Below are 19,300 nucleotides of genomic sequence, written 5' to 3' on the forward strand. Positions count from 1 at the left end.
GGTATTCGGCCCCTTTAACCTTCCCTCCTGTCAGATGCCTCTCACCTCCACCCTGCGTCTGGTTTCTCTGTGAGCGCTTGCCGCCGGTAAATCCCAGCGTCCCCGGGGGTGAGACATCGTCCGTCCTTAAGCCGACCGGCCCTCCCGCCTCCCGCCCTGTGGCTGATGGGCTTCCTTCCCGGCCGTCGCGGGGGCAGACCCCCGGGACCGGTTACCTCGGGCAGGCCCCTCGGACGCGCTAACTAGTTGGGGTCCGCAAAGAGCAAGGGGAATTAGAGAGCCTTCGTTCATCGTTTTCACGCCGGCTGGAATTAGCGTCGCCTTGCGTGGTTACTCTGTGTCTTTCCACGCACCGGGACGACCCTTCCTCCCTCGCTAAGCGGCTCTAAACCCCGACCCTCCGCAGAGCGGCTAGGGCGTCCCACGGCGGTTTCACTTATCTGATCAAGTACTTAGTGCATCTGAGGGGGTCGCGCGGTGACGTGAATCTCTGTCTGGCTCTTTCTGTAAAACTTTTCTCTGCCAGTGATTCCCGTTCTAATCACAGGAGGGCCTCCTCTGCTCGTTTTTCCCGCAGCATCGCCCCTAATTACGGGAAGTCAACGCCCCGGTAAAATGCTTTAGAGTGCAACCTCCAGGGACTGGATGTTAGAGCTCTCCCAGAGGCGCCTTCCCCCGATACCTTCCCTTCCCGCAAGGAACTTCCAGTCTAAGCGATGCTTTTCCGGGCTACCTGAAATGAGAACCTTGTCCCGCCTCAGAACCCGACCTCTCTCCCTTGGACCTAAGGGTCCCGTGAACCTTCCGAGCTCCGGAATTCAGGGAGGCGACGCGGCAGCTAAACGCGGGGAAACGTTTAACGACGTCAAACGACGTTCCAGTCATCGCCGCAGTCCATTTCCCGCCGCTTCCGTCCTCCGGCCTGAAGAGGCACCCAGGCTATTTCCGGCCAAGGGAGGAGCCGGATGTCATTCTGTTGCTCAGTCGCACGTCCAGAAGGAACCTCTTGCCCCGCGGCTTTCGGGTTTCCCCTGGGAGAAGAGACCCCGCTAACCTCTCCTCCCGGAGGGGCATGAACCATTTCGGGTCCCAGCGCCTTTCTCGTCCTCCTCTAGACCGTCAGCTCATTCTGGGCGGGGAACGGTTCTGCCGACTCTGCTGTACTGTCCCCTCCCGAGCAGTCAGTACAGTGTTCTGCGCACAGTAAGCGCTCAGTACATACCGCTGCAGAGCCGCCTGGTCTAGTGGATAGGGCGTGGGGCTGGGCGTCAGAAGGACCTGGGTTCCGATCCCGGCTCTGCCACTCGTCTCCCGTGTGGCCCCTCGGGTGAGTCACTTAACTTCTCCCCGCCTCAGTCCCCTCGTCCGTAACGTGGGGATGAAGACCGTGAGCCCCACGCGGGACAACCCGATGACCCCGTAATCCCCCCCAGCGCTCAGAACAGTGCTCGGCACGGGGTAAGCGCTTGACGAGTGCCGTCGTTATTATTCTGTCTGCCTCAGTCGCCCCATCTGTAAAATGAGGATTAAGACAGTGAGCCCCATGTGGGGCGTGGCCCGCGTCCCACCCGCTCATCTCGTATCTACCCCAGCGCTTTGTACAGTGCCCAGCGCAGAGTTTGACAGATACCCCAAAAAAACGAACTACGGGGCCAGGGCGGGCGGTCCTCCCCAAGTCGCCTAACCCGTCGTCACCTGCCCGGCTGTCGCCGCTCGTTCCCCTCACACACGGGTGGGGTACAAGCTCCCCGTCCCCACCCCGACGTCCCGGGACGACGTCCGCCGTAACCAAATGGGTCGTTCCGCCCTCGAGTCCCGACGGCTCCCGGCAGGCCCGGGCCGGATCCCAACCGCCGCCTTTGATCACCCGCACGCCGAAACCTCCGCTCACCCCGGGGTTGTTTCCGGAGTTTCGCTCCGCCTCATTTAAAGCGCCGCGTCGTGACCCGGAGGCGGCAGCTGAGGAGGAGCGGTCCCACTCCGGAATACTTCAACCTGTCTGAACCGGCCGGGGTCCCGAAGAGGCGGGGGAACCGCTCGGCCGGCACGGCCAACGGGAACACCTGGCGGAGCAGGTTGGCCGGAGGCTGGTACGAGGGATCGGGGCAAGAGGCCGGGCATCCCGGCCCCGGGTCGCGCCTCAGGCGGACGGGGGGGGGGGGGGGGCCTGCCTTCCCCCGTTAGACTAGAAGCTCCTCGCAGGCAGGGAGGGCACCTCGGGCTTCTGGCGGCATTCATCCGCTCGCTCAGTCGTGCCGACTGGGCTCTCGGAGCGTGCAGAACGTCGGACTGGATGGTGCGACCGGCGCCGCGGTTGCAAGACAGTTTCCGACTTGCTCGACTGAAAGCTCCTCAAAGGCGGGAGCCATGCCCGCCGACCCTCCCGTGGTCTCCTCCCCCGAGTGAGCGGCACGGTGTTCCGCACCGAGTGTTCAATAAATCCTGCCGGGGGACTGACCGCCATTCCCGCTCCTGACGGGATCCGCTCACTTAGCTGGTTCCGATGGCGTCAGGTCGCCCGGACGACGCTTCTAATGACCGTGGCGTCTATTAGAGACTTCTGGAGGAGTGGTGATGGTGGGCGGGGCCCACCCTCCGGACGGTGACGGGGACACCGCGGGTAACGGGGGTGGTGTTTACCGACCACCCACCGGATGCGATACGCTGTGCCGAGCGCCCACCGAGTGCGAGAGAACAGCAACGGAAAGACGAGGCACGCCCCCCGCCCGCCCGCGAGGAGCTTCCGCTCTAACCTGACAGCGGGGCCCCGTGGAGAGAGCCCGGGCTTGGGAGTCGGGGGTCACGGGTTCGAATCCCGGCTCTGCCCCTCGTCAGCTGGGTGACTGCGGGCGAGTCGCCTCACTTCTCTGCGCCTCACTTCCCTCATCCGTAAAGTGGGGGTGAAGACCGTGAGCCTCACGTGGGACGACCCGATTCCCCCGTGTCTCCCCCCGGCGCTTAGAACGGTGCTCTGCACATAGTAAGCGCTTAACAGATACCAACGTTATTATTATTAACGGGAAAAGGGAGAGAGGGAGAGGATCGTTGCCCAACCTGGAGTCCAGTCAAGAGTGCCGGGGTTTTGGGTCCGTTCTCCTGGGCAGTAGAACATAAATCCGGCCGACAGCGATCTCTGGTCATCCGTAACTCCCCCTAGCAGTCTCGGTCTTTTCAAATCTGGTAGTCAGATCCATTCCAAAATGCCAGATCGGGTGGAGCGGGAGAAATGAGGAAGAGAGACTCTAAGAATGTTCTCTTTCACCCCCCGTTCAGACCGTCACCCCCACGTCAGTACCGAAGCCAGAGCGACAGTGAAACCTCTCCCTCCCGAGAACCCTCTCCCCAGAACCCACTGGGCTTTTTCCATTCTGAACCCCGAGGTTCCATCGAGCCGGGATCCGGAATGGGGAGAAGCAGCGCGGTCTGGTGGGAAGAGCCCGGGCCCGCGACCCAGAAGGACCCGGGTTCTAATCCCGGCTCCTCCGCCCGTCCGCTGCGTGACCTCGACTTCGCTTCCCGGTGCCTCGGGTACCTCATCCGCAAAATGGGGATCAAGACTCCGAGCCCCGGGTAGGACGCGGACCGTGTCCGACCTGCTTGGCTCGTATCGGCCCCAGTGCTTAGCGCCTTAATGCTGTATTTTAAAAAAATCGGCGGCCACAGAGGCGTCGTCCCGCTCCCCTTCAGAGACGGCCGGAGGGGGGGGGACGGGGGGTCTTGGCAAGGCCACCGAGGAGACGGCCGGGGATCGGACGGGGGAGGGCCGCCGTTTCGGGGAGCGCCGGCCGCCCGGCCGTCGCCCCCGTGCCGAGACCCAGAGTGGGGCGGGGGGGGGGGGACTCGCCGGGAGGGGACATCACAGACGAACCCGCGCACCGCCGGATGGCGCGGACGCTCCCCGAGGCCTGATCCCTGGGAGATCCGGAGTGCCGGAAGCATCCAACTTATTCCCAGGCCCCCAAAGGAGAAGGGCAAACGGCCACCCTCCCCTGTCCCCTCGCTTCGGTACCCTCTCAGACCCCCCGTTCAAATCCCTCTCTGTTCCAGGTTGCCGAATAGAGTAACGTCGGTATTTGTTAAGCGCTTACTGTGTGCAGAGCACCGTCCCGAGCGCTGGGGTAGACACAGGGGAATCGGGTTGTCCCGCGTGGGGCTCACACTCTTCATCCCCGTTTTCCAGACGAGGTCACCGAGGCACAGGGAAGTGAAGTGACTTGCCCAGGTCACACCGCTAAGCGGCAGAGCCGGGATTCGAACCCATGATCTCTGACTCCGAAGCCCGGGCTCTTTCCACTGAGCCACGCCGCTCCTCAGTTCGGGGGGTTGTGTCGGTCGACCGCCGGCGGGGTTTCCGCGCGCCTTCCGTGCCCGGAGCGGCGCGTGAGCCCGAGGACCCTCGCGCTCAGGAGGTCCCTGACGGCTTCCTCTGCCCCCGTGTAGATGAGTCGCTCCGATTAGTCTATCTGCTCTAGTCGTGGCTATCCGCACCGTGGCCCGGTGGAAAGGGCCCGGGCTCTGGAGTCAGAGGTCACGCGTTCGAATCCCGGCTCGGCCGCTTGTGGGCCGGGTGACTTGGGGCGGGTCACTTGACTTCTCGGCGCCTCAGTGACCTCATCTGGAAAATGGGGATGAAGACCGTGAGCCCCACGTGGGACGGCCCGATTCCCCCGCGTCTCCCCCGGCGCTTAGAACGGCGCTCGGCGCGTAGTAAGCGCTTAACGGATGCCAACGTTGTCATTGTCTCTAGGTCAGTCCGCTCCGTTCGAATGGAAGTACCCTTTGGGCCGGGGAGATGCCCCCAGGTCACGTCCGCCTTCCGCCGGCCCAGTACGGTGCACCGCCCACAGCGGACTCTCCGTAGATGCCGCTCCCGCCGCCGCGTTAGCAGGTGGGAAGAAAGCATGGAATGATCCCAGAGATTCCTCTGGAGTGCCGGAATCCTACTGAATTTTTCTTCTCATGGTATCCGTTAAGCGCTTACTACGCATCTGACCCCGTTCCAAGTGCCGGGTCGGAGATCCATCGATCAGGCCGGACACGGTCCCCGTCGCGCGCGCGGGACTCACGGGCCGGGCAGGAGGGAGGAGAGTTATTGAATCCCCCTTTTACGGTTGAGGGGACTGCGGTACGGCCAAGTGAAGCGCCTCGATGATAATTATTACGGGACTCGTTAAGTGCTTACTACGTGCCCAACGCTTTTGTAAACGCTGGGGAAGACAGTAACGATAACGATGGCATTTGGTAAGCAGTGACTCCGTGCTAGGCGCTGTACCAAGTGCCGGGTCAATCGGGCTGGACACGGTCCCCGTCCCCGTTTGCCAGCCGAGGCAACCGAGGCGCGGGAAAGCGAAGCGACCTGCCCAGGGTTCCACAGCGGCGAGGTGGCGGAGCCGGGATTGGAACCCAGGCCCTCTGACTCCCCGGCCCGTGCTCTTTCCATTATTCATTCGTTCGATAGTATTTATCGAGCGCTGACCGGGCGCGCAGCGCTGTACTGAGCGCTTGGAACGGACAGATCGGTAAACGGATAGAGACGGTCCCCGCCCGCCGACGGGCGCGCGGTCTAATCGGGGGAGACGGCCGGCCGGGCAGGATGGCGATAAATAGAATCGAGGGGATGGACGTCTCATTAAAACAATAGCAAATAAACAGAATTAAGGCGATGTACATTTCATTAACAAAATACATCCCCGCCGCATCCCTTCTGTGCATCAGCAGCCTAGAGGGGGCCCAGAAGGGCAACGCCATCGGCGTTTCTGGGGTCTCTCGGCGGTTCGTTCGTTGGGTGGCATTTGCTGAGCGCTTACCGCGGGCAGAGCACCCTACTGAGCTCTTAGCACCGTACCGTCACCCATTCTCACTTTGGAGGCTGGGAGACCGAGTCCCGGGCCCCCCCCGTTCCGGGACGCTGTCCCGGAACGGGGGGTCCAGAAATGCGATCGGGCTGGGTCGATTCCGGTCCGAGGCCCAGAGGAGCGTTGCAGACCTCCAGAGCCACAGCGGGAGACGCGGGCGTTTCTGGGCATTTGTCTGGGCGTGGGACGCCGCAGGCTCCTCGAGGGCAGGGTTCGGGTCGCGCTGGGCAAAGTGCTCTGCAAACCCAGTGGACACTGGAAAACGATTCTGGTGGCTCGACGTGCAATCAGATCAACCTCGTGGCACGCGAAGGGTCTCTGACGCCTCCGGGGGAGCACCCTGTCCGAAGGGTGAGGCGCGCCGATGCGGGTAGAGGGGGTGATGGACCGGCAGCGCCCGACGGGCAAGGGATGGGGAAGGGGGACGAAGAAAACGATGAGAAGAGGGAGTCGGAACTACTTCATCCTACCCAGCCGTCGACAGGACACACCTGCCCGAACAAATCCCCGGTGGCCTTGTAGAAAGAGCCGAGGAGTTAGGCGTCGGGAGACCTGGCTTCCAATTCCACCCCCTCGACCCGCCTGCTGCGTGACCCGGGGCGAGCCCTTTGGCTTTTCTGGGCCTTAGTCCCCCCCAGAATTAAATACGAGTTCTCGCTGCAGCTTACGCCGTGAATTCCACGTGTCCGAGGTGATCATCTTGCCTCTACCGCCGGGGTTGGCGGAAAGTTTAACCGACGTACGCGTTGCGATTAACAACTCCGGTGGTGGCTCCAGACTAAAATCCGGGTGAAAACGAGGGGCGGCCGCACTCCCCGAACACGCCGATTCCGAGTGCAGATGCGATCCTCGGCACGGTAGAAAATCCCATCCGGGAAAATGGAATAATTGTAAGTCCCAACTCCACGGGAGCAATCTGCTCTCTCGTTATCAAGTACCACAGAGAGGAACAGGATGGCCTAGGGCAGACAGCGAGGGTCTGGGAGTCAGAAGGATCTGGGTTCTGATGCGCCGCGTCTCCGCCGGGTGACCTCGGCCGAGTCGCTTCGCTCCTCCGGGCCTCGGTCCCCTCAGTTGCGGAATGGAGGACTGGAAACCTGAGCCCCGTGTGGACGCGGACTGCGCCCGTCCCGCTCATCGGGCAGCACGGCGCTCGGAACAGAGTAAGCGCTCAAATGGCGGTGAAATAACCCGAAAGAATCCAACCGTCCGTCTGCGGGCCTTACTCCGGTTCCGTTAAGAAATCACAGAACTTGACGGCTGTGGTGGAAAGAGAGGGTCTGGGCAGATAAGTGCTTTTTTTTAAAAAGAATGTTATTTGTTAAGCACTTACTAGACATTTATTCATTCCTGTTTATCAGGTGCTTATTGCGCGAACGGCTCTCCGAGTGCTTGGAGGAGTACACTGTGATAACAAACAGATACGTTCCCTGCCCGCGGTGAGCTTTCAGGCACTGTGGTAAGCACCGGCGTAGATAGAAGCAAATCAGGTTGGACACAAGCCACGTGCCACGTGGGGCTCCCGCTTTTAATCCCCATTTTACAAAGAAACCGCGGCACAGAGGAAACCAACTGGCTTGCCCAAGGTCACACCGCAGGCAAGCGGCAGAGCCGGGATCGGAACCCAGGTCCTCCCGCCTCCCGGCTCCACGCTCTATCCACTAGGACACGCTGCTTCTATCCGGCCCTGAAATTCTGCCTCCCAGAAGTAGAGGTGGAAGCCAACTCGCTTTCAGATGCAAACGTTGAACCCATCTCGCAGGGAGTAAATTTCCAATCAGACTGCGTTCCGTCAAAAAATCGGACTCCGCTTCTCGGTCTGTCCGCTCTGCAAATACGCAGTCTGTTATGTTTGATGATACTGCTAAGCGTTGGAGTCCGCGGGAGACCGTGAGATCAGGCGCAGCCCCTGTCCCGCACAGCGGGAGAGCGGGGAATCTCATCTCCATCTTATAGCTCGACCTCTAGATCGAGAAGCCGCCAAGCTCGGTGGAAAGAGCACGGGTTTCGGAGTCGGGGTCGTGAGTTCGAATCCCAGCTCTGCCACTCGGCAGCCGTGGGACCGTGGGCGAGTCACTTCACTTCTCTGGGCCTCAGTTACCTCATGTGTAAAATGGGGATTAAGACTGCGCGCCCCACGTGGGACGACCTGATTCCCCCGTGTCTCCCCCGGCGCTTAGAACGGTGCTCTGCACATAGTAAGCGCTTAACAGATACCAACATCATCATTATTATTATTAGATCCCAAGCTCGGGGCGGGCGGGGAACGTTTCTACCGGTTCACTCTTCCAAGCGCGTAGTACGGTGCTCCGCACTCCATAAGCGTTCGGTGAACGTGATTGGTAGATGAGGAAACCGAGGCCCAGTGTGACGCGCGTAGTACGGTGCTCTGGACTCGATAAGTGTTCAGTGAACGTGATTGATTGGTAGATGGGGAAACTGAGGCCCAGTGTGACGCGCCTCACAGAGCTCGCCCCGGCTCTCAAGGGGCGGGGGCCGGGGACCAGAGCCGGGACCAGAACCCGCGTCTCCGGCCTCCCAGTTCCGTGCTCTCTAACCTTGAAATATCCAGCTTTGGGAAGACCCCCCCCCCCCCGCACGAGAAGTTCGGCATCCGGCTTGCGACCGAATCCGGTTCTGACGGGCCAGGGTTTTCATGTCTGATTCCCGCAATCCCCTAGACATCTGCGATTGTGGATTTGCTCCCCATTAGGGGCTTCTGGGCAGAGAGATAAGATTGGCGATTTCTTCTTCGATGTTCAAAGGAAGAAATCAATTTTGCACCTTTTGAAGCCTGACGCAGCTGCAGGTGAAAGCGTTGACGGGGCACGGGTGGGCTAATTAGGGCCGATTTGAATTCGATTGGCCCCCCTCGGCACTAAAATACCAACCAGAACTTCCTTGGAGGAGAGGCACTTGGCTTCCCCGCGCAAGTCGGGGTGCGTTTCTCGTTTGTTGCTGCGACCGACCCGAGGCTCTCATTAGTCAGGCGAAGAGTCGTCCCCACGAGCCCGGAGTCAGACCGACCGCGGGGATTTGGAAGCGGCATTATTCAGATTTTAGGAAAACAAGAGCCGATTTTCGCCCTGTGATTTTTTTTTTTTTTTTTTACGATCCCTGAACTCTGTTCCCAGCCCCAGAAGAGTCCAGGTGTAAAGACTCCGAAGCTCAAAGGGAACCATAAAGGCAACCGGGCTTCCCTTTCCTCTCTTTCGGGTTTCTCAGTTTTCGCAGCTCATGCGGTACATATGGTCTCATTAGTTATTCCAGTTCTATGAGAGCGAGAGAGTCTTTTTTTAAAGTTGACTGTAACAGGGCGATCTACTTTAAACTGTGACACGAATGACTTATTGGCTGAGTGATTTGGAATTTACTTGAAAACCCCCTCCGCGTTAACCGTCCTGAAAAGAGGTTAGTCTCCGGAATGACGACGTCGATGATGATGATTTTTATGGGATCCGTTGGGAACGCGCCGGGGCGGGCACACGCTGACCGGGTTGGCTAAGGATGATAATGTCGGCATTTGTTAAGCGCCTACTACCGTTCTAAGCTCTGGGGGAGATCCAGGGTCATCGGGTCGTCCCACGGGAGGCTCACGGTTAATCCCCATTTTCCAGATGAGGTCACCGAGGCCCAGAGGAGTGAAGTGACTCGCCCACAGTCACACAGCTGACAGGTGGCTGAGCGGGGATTCGAACCGCGTCCCGGCTCGTACGGTCTTAATCCCCAGTTTACGGATGAGGTGCCGGACACAGACGAGCGCCTAGCCCGCGCTCACAGAGCAGGCGGGCGGCGGGACCGGGATTCAAACCCAGGTCCTTGTGACTCCCAGCCCCGGGCTCCGCCCCCCCCCCAGGCCCTAGCTGCTCGTGATCCGCTAGAGGGAATTCTACAGAAGGGATAGTTGAACTAAGAATTGAAAATCTCTGACCCCAACCCGCAGACTCTGTTCTCCTCGAGGACGGGAATGGTGTCCGTTATTCTAAGCGCTCAAGTGCCTAGCAGAGTGGTCCGCACACACCAGAGACTCAGGCGCCCATATTTGGAACGAAAATACCGCTGCGCACACGGCGAGTCGCGCTTTATGCTCGGGACCTCTCTGACCGAGCCTTCCCGGGGTCCTTCTGGGCTCCAGCTCCGGGAGGGACGGGGACGCCGGGGACCCGTGACAGCCCGGTTGAGGGGCGGGCCGGGCAGGTGGCCGCCGGGGATAGCCCCTCCTCCAACTCTGCGATATAGTAATACCGTTGGTATTTGTTAAGCGCCTACCGTGTGCCGAGCACCGTTCTAGGCGCCGGGGTAGATACAGGGTCATCAGGTCCCACGCGGGGCTCCCGGTCTTCATCCCCATTTTCCAGATGAGGTCACTGAGGCACAGAGAAGTGAAGTGACTTGCCCGAAGTCACACAGCTGACAAGCGGCGGAGCTGGGATTAGAACCCATGACCTGTGACTCCTAAGCCCGTGATACAGCACTCTCGCGGCACTTAGTACACGGTCAGCGCTCAATAAATACAACTGACCGATCGGACCCGGAGCCACTCGGGGGGCCTTCGCCGCGGTCGAGCCCCCGGTGGGTGCGGTACACTGTACTGAGCGCTCGACAAGGCCAGCGGAAGCCCGAGACCGATTCCCTGGCCACGAGCAGCCTCCGCTCTAGAAACGTCGACGGTTAGCCCAATCGGCACGCGCCTCCATTTCCCCGGGGCACGGGCCCGAGAAGCAGCGCGGCTAGCGGAAGGAGCAGGGACGTGCGGGTCGGAGGACCCGGCTTCTGATCCCAGCTCCGTCGCTCGTCTAGCGCGTGGCCCGGGGCCGATCGCTTAACGTCTCCGCGCTTCCGTCGCGTCATCCGTCAGCTGGGGGTGAGGTACCTGCCCCACGTGGGCCAGAGACCACGCCGGGCCCGATTATTTCCTGTCTCCCCTGTGCTTAGCGCAGAGTAAACGCTTCAGAAGGAACACATGATCTTCCTTCCCCACGCACCCCTGGTCTGGAAGGGATACAGCGAGGTTGCTTGAGCTCTTTTAGTCTAAAGAAAGGCTCGGTGAGTAGAGAACGCAGAGATCGTCTGGAGCTGAGGAAACCCGGCGTGGTCGACTTCGAGACGTTTGCACCTCAAACACCCGCTCACCCGCACGGAACCACCCCACGGCCCCCTCGGGAAGACCCCTCGAAGGGCTTCCCGCTCCCGGACGTCAGAAACCGGTAACCGGGACGTATTAGACCTCCTGGGTCTAAAACGCCTTTCCTACTAGATTGACTGATTGGCCTGAAGGTTCTCCAGTCGGAATAGGATACGCGACTGCAAAATCCACAGCGTCGGAGCCCTTCCGTTTTAAAACTCGATAGATGAGCGCGGTATTTGTCAGGCGCTCGCTAGGGTGCCCAGCACCCCTCTCAACGCCGCGCTAGATACGACATGGGCGGATCGGACGCCGTCCTTGTGGCGCGGTCGGAGCGGCCGAGAGAACAGGCGGCGGATTCCCGTTTTGTAGAGGAGGAGAGCGAGGCACGGGGAAGTGAAAAGACTCGCCCGGCGTCCCAGAGCAAGCAAGTGGCGGAGTCGAGATTAGAACTCAGGTCTCCCGGCTCCCCTGCCCGGGCTTTTCCCTCTAGGTCCCCTCCGCTTCTCTCGAGGGGAAAACGCACCGGGCGTTCGGTTCCGGAGCGAGTCGGACCATTGATCCGCTGCTGTGATTGTCCTCATCCGTCAGCCTGTGAGAAGTTCTCCCCCCGGGCCTAATCTGGTCTCCTGATGATTTCAGTCTTCAAATCCGGCCTCTGAAGGAGGGATCAGGAACGTTGGGCTTTTCCCCATTGCCCAGATGGGGAAAACGAAGGCCCAGAAGCCACGTTTCCAGTTTGCCCCAGCCATCTGCCGTCACCCAGGAATACAGGAGGTGACAACTTGCAATTTCTTTAGCCCAAGAGAAGGATTTTACTGTGTCCCAGTGCACGTTCGGGTGGGTTTCTCTCTCAGCCGGTTGAGACGGGCGGCGTGGCTCAGCGGATGGAGCGCTGGGAGTTGGGAGGGCCTGGGTTCGAATCCCAGTTCCGCCGCTTGTCCGCTGCGTGACCCTGGACCCGTCACTTTACTGCTCTGTGCCTCCGTTTCCTCGTCTGTGAAATGGGGATCGAGGCCGTGAGCCCGAAGTGGGACGGGGACCTGTGCCCAGCCGGCTAATGTGTGACCACCCCAGCGTCTGGTACAGTGCCCGGCACATAGTGAGCGCTTAACAAAAATCATTAAAAAAATCTTACCTGTTAAAGTACTAGCCCTGTAAACCCGAGGCCACCTCCAATGGAGAGCTTCCAGATACCACATCAATCAGTGAAGCCACTCAGACCCGTGCTCTGCAGTAACTTCAGATAATTCAGGTTCAACTTGACCTATTATTATTATTAATAGTAACGATCATATTAATAAAGGGGGTTGTTAAGTGCCTACCCTCTGCCGAGCACCAGCTCTGGAGTACATTCGAGGTTATCAGGTTGGGACACGGTCCCTGTCCCGCGTGGGGCTCCCAATCTAGTTAGGAGGGGGTAGGATTCAACGGAGAAGTTCAGTGACTCGTCCAGGGTCACCCAGCAGCCGAGTGGTGGGGTTGGGATCAGAACCCAGGTCCTCCGACTCCCAGGCCCATGCTTCTTCCACTAGACCACGCCGATTGTCCTTGCTGAGCTTATTAATAAGTGTCTCCGTCGACTGGCGCGGATCCGAGAGGCTTTTCGGTTTTTCATTAGAAAGAGGGGCCCGAGGGGAGAGAAAAACGGATATCCGTCGTCCTGCCGCTGCTGTTCTGCTTTTCTTTACTGCCTCCTCCAGCGCTCTTGGTTTAGTCGCAGCCATCTATCTCTTAAATCAGCATATTCAGTAGCACTTGGACCGGGCCTGGGCTAAGTAAAACTCCCTTGGTCACCAAGGCATCTTCCGGAGCGGCAACACGGACCGATCCTCAAAAAACCCGGGTCTTCCACTGCCCCGCTCTGTTTTACTCGGAACGGATGAGAGCCCAATGGGCTTCCACTTGGCTTCTCCCTTTCCCCACCTGACTCGCTTTAAAAATGAACGGCGGGAGCCGTTCCCGGGCACCCAGAACCGAAGCGCCACGCGGCTCGTCTGTAGGAGACGGATGATCCGTCGGGCGCTGTCTCTCCGGGAGCTGATCTGCGGTCTCATGGCCGTGGCGGAACTTTTTAATTAGGGGAACGCCGCGAAATGGAGACTCCGGGCCGGCACCATTCACTGGAAGTATTCCATTTAGAGTACACGATGGTGACGATTCTTCGTCGTATCGAAGTGGATTCGATTTAAAAAAAAGAGAGACATTCTAAGTATTCCGTCCGGTTCCCCGTCACAATCCTAAGAGAGCAAAACCACCAGAAAGGATGGTTTCTCAGGTAGAGGAGAGGCGGGTAAAATGTCTCCTGAAGGGATCCTGTTAGAAGTCACGGAATTCCAGGCTGGCCCAACTGTTCTTCCGGGATCCACCCGAGCCTTTGAAGCCGACGATTCATTCGTTCGGTTCGTCGTATTTAGCGAGCGCGTACCGTGTACGGAGCACTGTGTTGAGCTCTTGGGGGAGTACGATACAACGAGGAACAGCAACGAGCCCCGAGCTCACGGTCCAGAAGAGGGGAGACAGACATCTGTACAAATAAATGAAATGTCAGAGACGTACCCGAGTGCTCTGGGGCTCGGAGGGGGGAGCGAGTCAGGGTGATGCAGAAGGGAGAGGGAGATGAAGAAAAGTGGGGTCGTATGATTCCCCAACCCGTTGGCCAGCGCACAGCGGGGAGAACTCCTCACGGGCAGGAAACGCGCCTGCTAATTCTGTGGTATCGTCCTCTCCCAAGCGCTCAATAGAGCGCTCGCACCCAGTGCGCGCTCGATAAGTACCACGACTGACTGATCGAAATGCCCTGAACCACCTTCCGTCCCCATCCGGGCGGGCTCAGAGGAGACAGGTGGATGTCGCGCCTAAAGAAAGAGGTTAACTCAGTCAGTCAGGTTTGCCGAGGGTCTGCTTGGGCGCAGACCACTGTACTAAGCGCACGGGAGACAACAATAGAGGAAGACCCGATTGGCGCTTACCACCTAGCGGAGGAGAAGGTGCTCAGAGAGTCGGGAAGGACGGAACATCCGAGAAGGCAGCCAGTGCCAAAGCTCTGAGACGACGGATGCCGCTCGAGGAAAAAAAAGAATCACTCTGGGCAAGGTGCAGTTTCGGAAGGGTTTCTGGAGGTTGGGAGAGATGAAATCCGACGGACTCCGGGACGCGTGAGCACCCGGGTGGCGCGGAGCGTGGTATCGCGCCCGTGGGAGACGGAGGGTGAATGTCCCCTTGGTCCCTGTCCTCTGAATTCCAGGACTGGGATGCCATCCTAGTGACAGTCAATGATAGCGATTGAGCGCTTACCGGGTGCAGAGCACTGTGCCGAGCACCGGGGAGGGTACAGTGTCACAGTCGACAGACGCATCCCCGGTCCCCAGAGAGCTAGAGGTTACTTCGCAGGGGTTCTAGGCTGTCCCGCCCTCCTCCGGGCTACCCGCCTTCTGGGGTTGGCTCGGGGGCCACCCAGGCAGGCAGCCGGCCGACGCAGGATTGCCTGCTGGCCCCTGGTCGTCCAGCCCGCGGCGGACCAAGCGTGGACGGGACGAAGGACGGGACAGACGGTCTGCCGTTTCCCAGGTCTTCCCTAAAGCTGGGTAGGGCCTTTAATAACGACGATGGTGATGATAACTGTGGTATGTTTTGTGCTTACTACGTGCCAGGCAACGATAGAACCTCATCGGGTTGGACACAGTCCTTGTCGCACACAGGGCTCACGGTCTCAAACCCCTTTTACAGCTGAGATTACTGAGGCCCAGAAACGGGAAATAACTCGCCCGAGGTCCCACAGCAGAAAAGTGGTGGAGCCGGGGTTATAGTCCAGGTCCTTCCGACTCCCCCGCCCGGGCTCTGTCCCCTTGGCCACGTTGGCCGTCGGCCCGACATATGAATTCCAACGTCTCTTCGTAACACGGGCTCTTAACTCGATCAGTGAAAAGATGGGATCTGAGCGCCTCCTGTGAGCAGAGCGCCGCGCTGAACGTTCGGGGGAGTGCGATTCGACAGAGTTCCCTGCCCACAGCGAGCTCAGGGACTACAGGAGGAATTTAAGAGAAGCGGCGTGGCCTGGCGGATAGAGCACGGGCCTGGGAGTCAGAGGACCTGGGTGCTGATCCCTGCTCTGCCACTTTTCTGCTGTGGGACCTCGGGCAAGTCACTCAACCTCTCTGCGCTTCAGTTCTCTCATCTGCAAAATGGGTAACCAATCCCCGTCTACCTACTTAGACCGGGAGCCCCAAGTGGAAGCCGATGATCTGGGATCGTACCCGGCTCTCGGGAACGTTTCAGAACCAAACACCGTTATTTGGTTATTATTATTATTATTATTACCACTCTTCATTCCAATATTTCCTTCAGGTACTTAGCCTGCTATTTCGGCACATACCCATCTACCCGTCCACCTTTCAGTTCCCTTCTCGCGGTCGATTATCCAGTGACCGTCTCCCCTTCTAGACCGTAAGCTCTTCGAGGGACGGGGATCCCGTCTGCCACCCCTGTCGTACCTGATGGAGGCTTAGCCCGGTGCCTCGCCCACAGTAGGCACTCACTCCACCGCCCCGACAGACGAAAGGTTCCTTTGTTTTCCAACCGGGAGCCCTTGCGGGTAACGCTCCGGACCGGGCCGGCCCCCGCTCAGCTTTTAAACCCGACACCTCTTCCGTCGTGGCAGGAAGCCAAGGCCGCGGTCGAAGAGGCCCGAGCCCTGAGGAGCAGGGTCCATCTGGCGGAAGCCGCCCAGAGGCAGGCCCGTGGGGTGGAAATGGACTACGAAGAGGTCATCCGCCTTCTGGAGGCCGAGGTGGCCCAGCTCGAGGTCCAGCTCGCCCATCGGTCCGACCAAAATCAAGTAAGCCGGGCGGCCGCGCTCCGGGGTTGCCGTGGCTTCCTGGGGGTTGTCATGGGTCCTGTTTTCGTTTTCCTTTCCTCCGCTCTTCCTAAGTAGGTCACTGTTTGTCTCGTATTATTCAACAACCAGGATGAGGTGGAGAGAGTGTGAGTGTGGCGGGAGGTGAGGAGGGCGATGTAACGTGAAGGGCGATGGGTCTTCCGGGCGGAAAACCAACACAGGGAAACTCAGGCGGGGCACCGGTCGGCACGGCCCCTCTTCGGGCTTTGAATCCCGGAAGAATGAACGCTGGACTGAATAATACATCGATTTCAAAAACACAAAAACCAAACACAGTTTCCGTTGTGGTTCCCCTTCGCCCACCCCCCCGTGTTTTCCCAGTGTGAAAGGTGAAGATTTCCCCCAACTTGAATTCCAGGACTGTTAACTTAAACATCTGACTGCAGATTTGGGATTATTTTAGGCTGAAAGATCTGCTTTCCACCAAAGCGGTTTTGGGGGGGGGATCAAACTCTATCCATTGGATTTATTGGGCACTTACTGCGTGCAGGACCCTGCACACAGAGTTGGTAGCCACGTTCCCCGCCCCCGGCAAGGTTCCGGTCTACATGGGGAGACAGACATTCATATGCACAAATAATTTATACTTTATCATGTGTAAATCTGTTCACGAGCGCCGTGGGGCTGAGGGAAGGGCAGATGCCCAAAGCCTTCCTGGCAAAAGGCGGAAGTTACGGATGCCTCTCTAAGGTCAACTGATATAATAATGACGAGATTAAAGTCTTCCTAGGTACCCAAGCCCCATGTCAATTATTGGGGTAGATGCCAGACGCTCAGACTGGGCAGTCAATCTCATTTATCGAGCGTTTCCTGGGTGCAGAGCACCGAGCTAAGCACTAGGGAGAGAACAATCTGACCGTCAACAGACACGTTCCCCGCCTTTTTTTGGTCTGACTTGTTCTGCATCCGGTGCTCTGAAGCGGAAAAGATTATTTGAATTGACAGAGTAGTGTCTGTCAACTTCAAGATGCTCTCTTTTAGAAAAGTGACAACCGCGTTGGTGCTGATCAGTTTGTTAAATGTAAACTCACTGGGAAACAGCGTGGCTCAGTGGAAAAGAGCCTGGGCTTGGGAGTCAGAGGTCATGAGTTCGACTCCCGGCTCTGCCACTTGTCAGCCGTGTGACTGTGGGCGAGTCACTTCACTTCTCTGGGCCTCAGTTACCTCATCTGTCAAATGGGGATTAACCGTGAGCCTCACGTGGGACGACCCGATTACCCTGTATCTCCCCCAGCGCTTAGAACGGTGCTCTGCACGTAGTAAGCGCTTAACAGATACCGACATTATTATTATTATTATAAACTCGCTAGCGGTCCTAAGGCAATCTCTTATTTTATCAATATTAATTTCTTCTTGAAACAGTTAATCAAAAATGAATATTAGATGCCCTAGAGAACCTAAAAACAAACCCACCCAACCATCATTGTTTTATGGGGCATAATCTCGTCTTTCTTAACCGAGGGCTGCTAAAACCTGTCGACGTAATGATAACCACGAGCCTTTGCCGCATTCACCAAACCTCGGCCGCTTTCAACTCAAATACTTTAACTCTCCATTCATCCAATCGTATTTATTGAGCGCTTACTATGGGCGGAGCGCTGTACTAAGCGCTGCTGACCCTCCCTCCCTTCCCATTTCTGAGGGTGCTAGGCTTGGGGTCTTGAATCCACTGGCCTCAGGAATCCAGTGGCCTCAAAGTCGCTGCAAGCAAAACCTCCTTCGACTCTGACCTCCAAGGGCAGCCATCCATCTGCCTCATGTCAGTGGGGCGAGAAGATCTGTTTCCACCGAGTCAACTCACCTCCCCTGTCCCCCGACTCACTCGCGCTCTCTCTCACACCCACCCGCATTTTTCCAAAGCAAAATAATAAGAAAAGTCAATTCGAAAATAAGTAGGAAAGCTTAATGACCGAGTTATTTCAGGGGACCGTTGGACTTTGAAAATGGTCACATAGCTCAGCACCTGAGGCGTAATGATCGCAGTTGGGCTATTTCTCAATTGCTCACGACGTGTCGCGCGCTCTGCGAGGCTCTGGGGTGGGTTCGAGTTAATCAGGTCCCACGGGGGGCTCACAGTGGAAGCAGGAGGGAGACAGGTATCGGATCCCCATTCTGCAGATGGGGAAACCGAGGCACCGAGAAGTTAGAAGACTTGCCCAAGGTCACACGGAAGGCCAGTGGCGGAGCCGGGATTGGGACCTCGGTCCTCCCCCTTATTAAAGGAATTTGAAAAGCGGCGTATCCTAGTGGAAAGAGCCTGGGAGTCAAAGGAGCTGGGTTCTAATCCCGGCTCCCCCACTTGTCTTAACGGGATAAGATAGGCAGAAACAGGTTACGTACCAACACCGGGAACGAGAGAAAAAGGGGTAAAAAGTAAGCAAAGAATAAATAAATAAAGACGGCCCCTTGAAACGGTGAAGGAGCTGACATGTTTCCATCAGCACTTGAATTTTTCCTGTGCTTCTGCCTGAGGCGGGAACCACCCTGTCTCTGATGCCACTCGAAAAAAGTGCCAAAAATGAACAGACCGGAGAAAGAAGGTCACATGGGCATATTTAGGCTGGAAACAGCTGGAAAGTGAGCCGAAAGAGGAACGATCGATGGTCCCGTTTCGATCTGAACAAGCTGGTCCTGGCTGACTCTCCCTTCCAGGGAAGCGTCCAGGATTTGACAAAAAGGATCAAGGTGCTGGACTGCCAACTGAGAAAGTCGGAGATGTCTCGGAGAACCTTGGAAGTGGCCGCTGAAAAGCTGTTGCAGTTTGCGGAGGTAAAGTAAATAATAATAATAATGTTGGTATTTGTTAAGCGCTTACTATGTGCCGAGCACTGTTCTAAGCGCTGGGGGAGACAGAGGGGAATCAGGTTGTCAATGGGGCTCACAGTCTTAATCCCCATTTTACAGATGAGGGAACTGAGGCACAGAGAAGTTAAGTGACTTGCCCACAGTCACACAGCCAAGTGGCAGAGCTGGGATTCGAACTCATGAGCCCTGACTCCAAAGCCCGTGCTCTTTCCACTGAGCCACGCTGCTTCTCAGTCTGTCCGTTGAGCACTGGGGCTCTCGTTCTTACTCCGTCCAGGCTGAGGAAAGGCAGAAGGCCAGTCAGTCGGACACAAATCACGAGATCGGCCTCTTTGGGGGGAAACCCGCAGCACTCAGCACAGTGCCTGGCACGTGGTAAGCACTTAAATGCCCTAAAACAAAAATTAAATTTAAAAAAAACCCCTAGACCATACAGTGCCGCCCCACTGCCCGCCTGTGGCTCTTAAGAAAACATTCCAACTCCACGTTTCTTGCCGCAGTCTGGACTTTCATTTCCCGAGGCATCCGGGGATCCTTCTCCCCCTGCCGCTACGTGGTCGGCACGCACTCGGCGCTAACGTCAGGTGGGCGGCCATCTCACCTCAGGAGCTATGTTTC

General features: G+C 58.0%; 1 protein-coding gene across 3 annotated transcripts in view; it reads left to right on the plus strand.

The window, feature by feature from the left end:
- Positions 1 to 19,300, plus strand: part of STXBP4 (syntaxin binding protein 4) — a 73,829-nt gene that overhangs the window by 22,729 nt on the left and 31,800 nt on the right. For all 3 annotated transcript variants that reach the window (XM_039914166.1, XM_029079831.2, XM_029079833.2), the window contains exons 11-12: positions 15,641 to 15,817; positions 18,530 to 18,646. In XM_039914166.1, coding sequence (XP_039770100.1) covers positions 15,641 to 15,817; positions 18,530 to 18,646 — 294 coding nt within the window. The remainder of the gene's footprint in view (positions 1 to 15,640; positions 15,818 to 18,529; positions 18,647 to 19,300) is intronic.

The sequence above is a fragment of the Ornithorhynchus anatinus genome, chromosome 15 (genome assembly GCF_004115215.2).
Source record: "Ornithorhynchus anatinus isolate Pmale09 chromosome 15, mOrnAna1.pri.v4, whole genome shotgun sequence".
In the NCBI taxonomy this organism is placed as follows: domain Eukaryota; kingdom Metazoa; phylum Chordata; class Mammalia; order Monotremata; family Ornithorhynchidae; genus Ornithorhynchus; species Ornithorhynchus anatinus.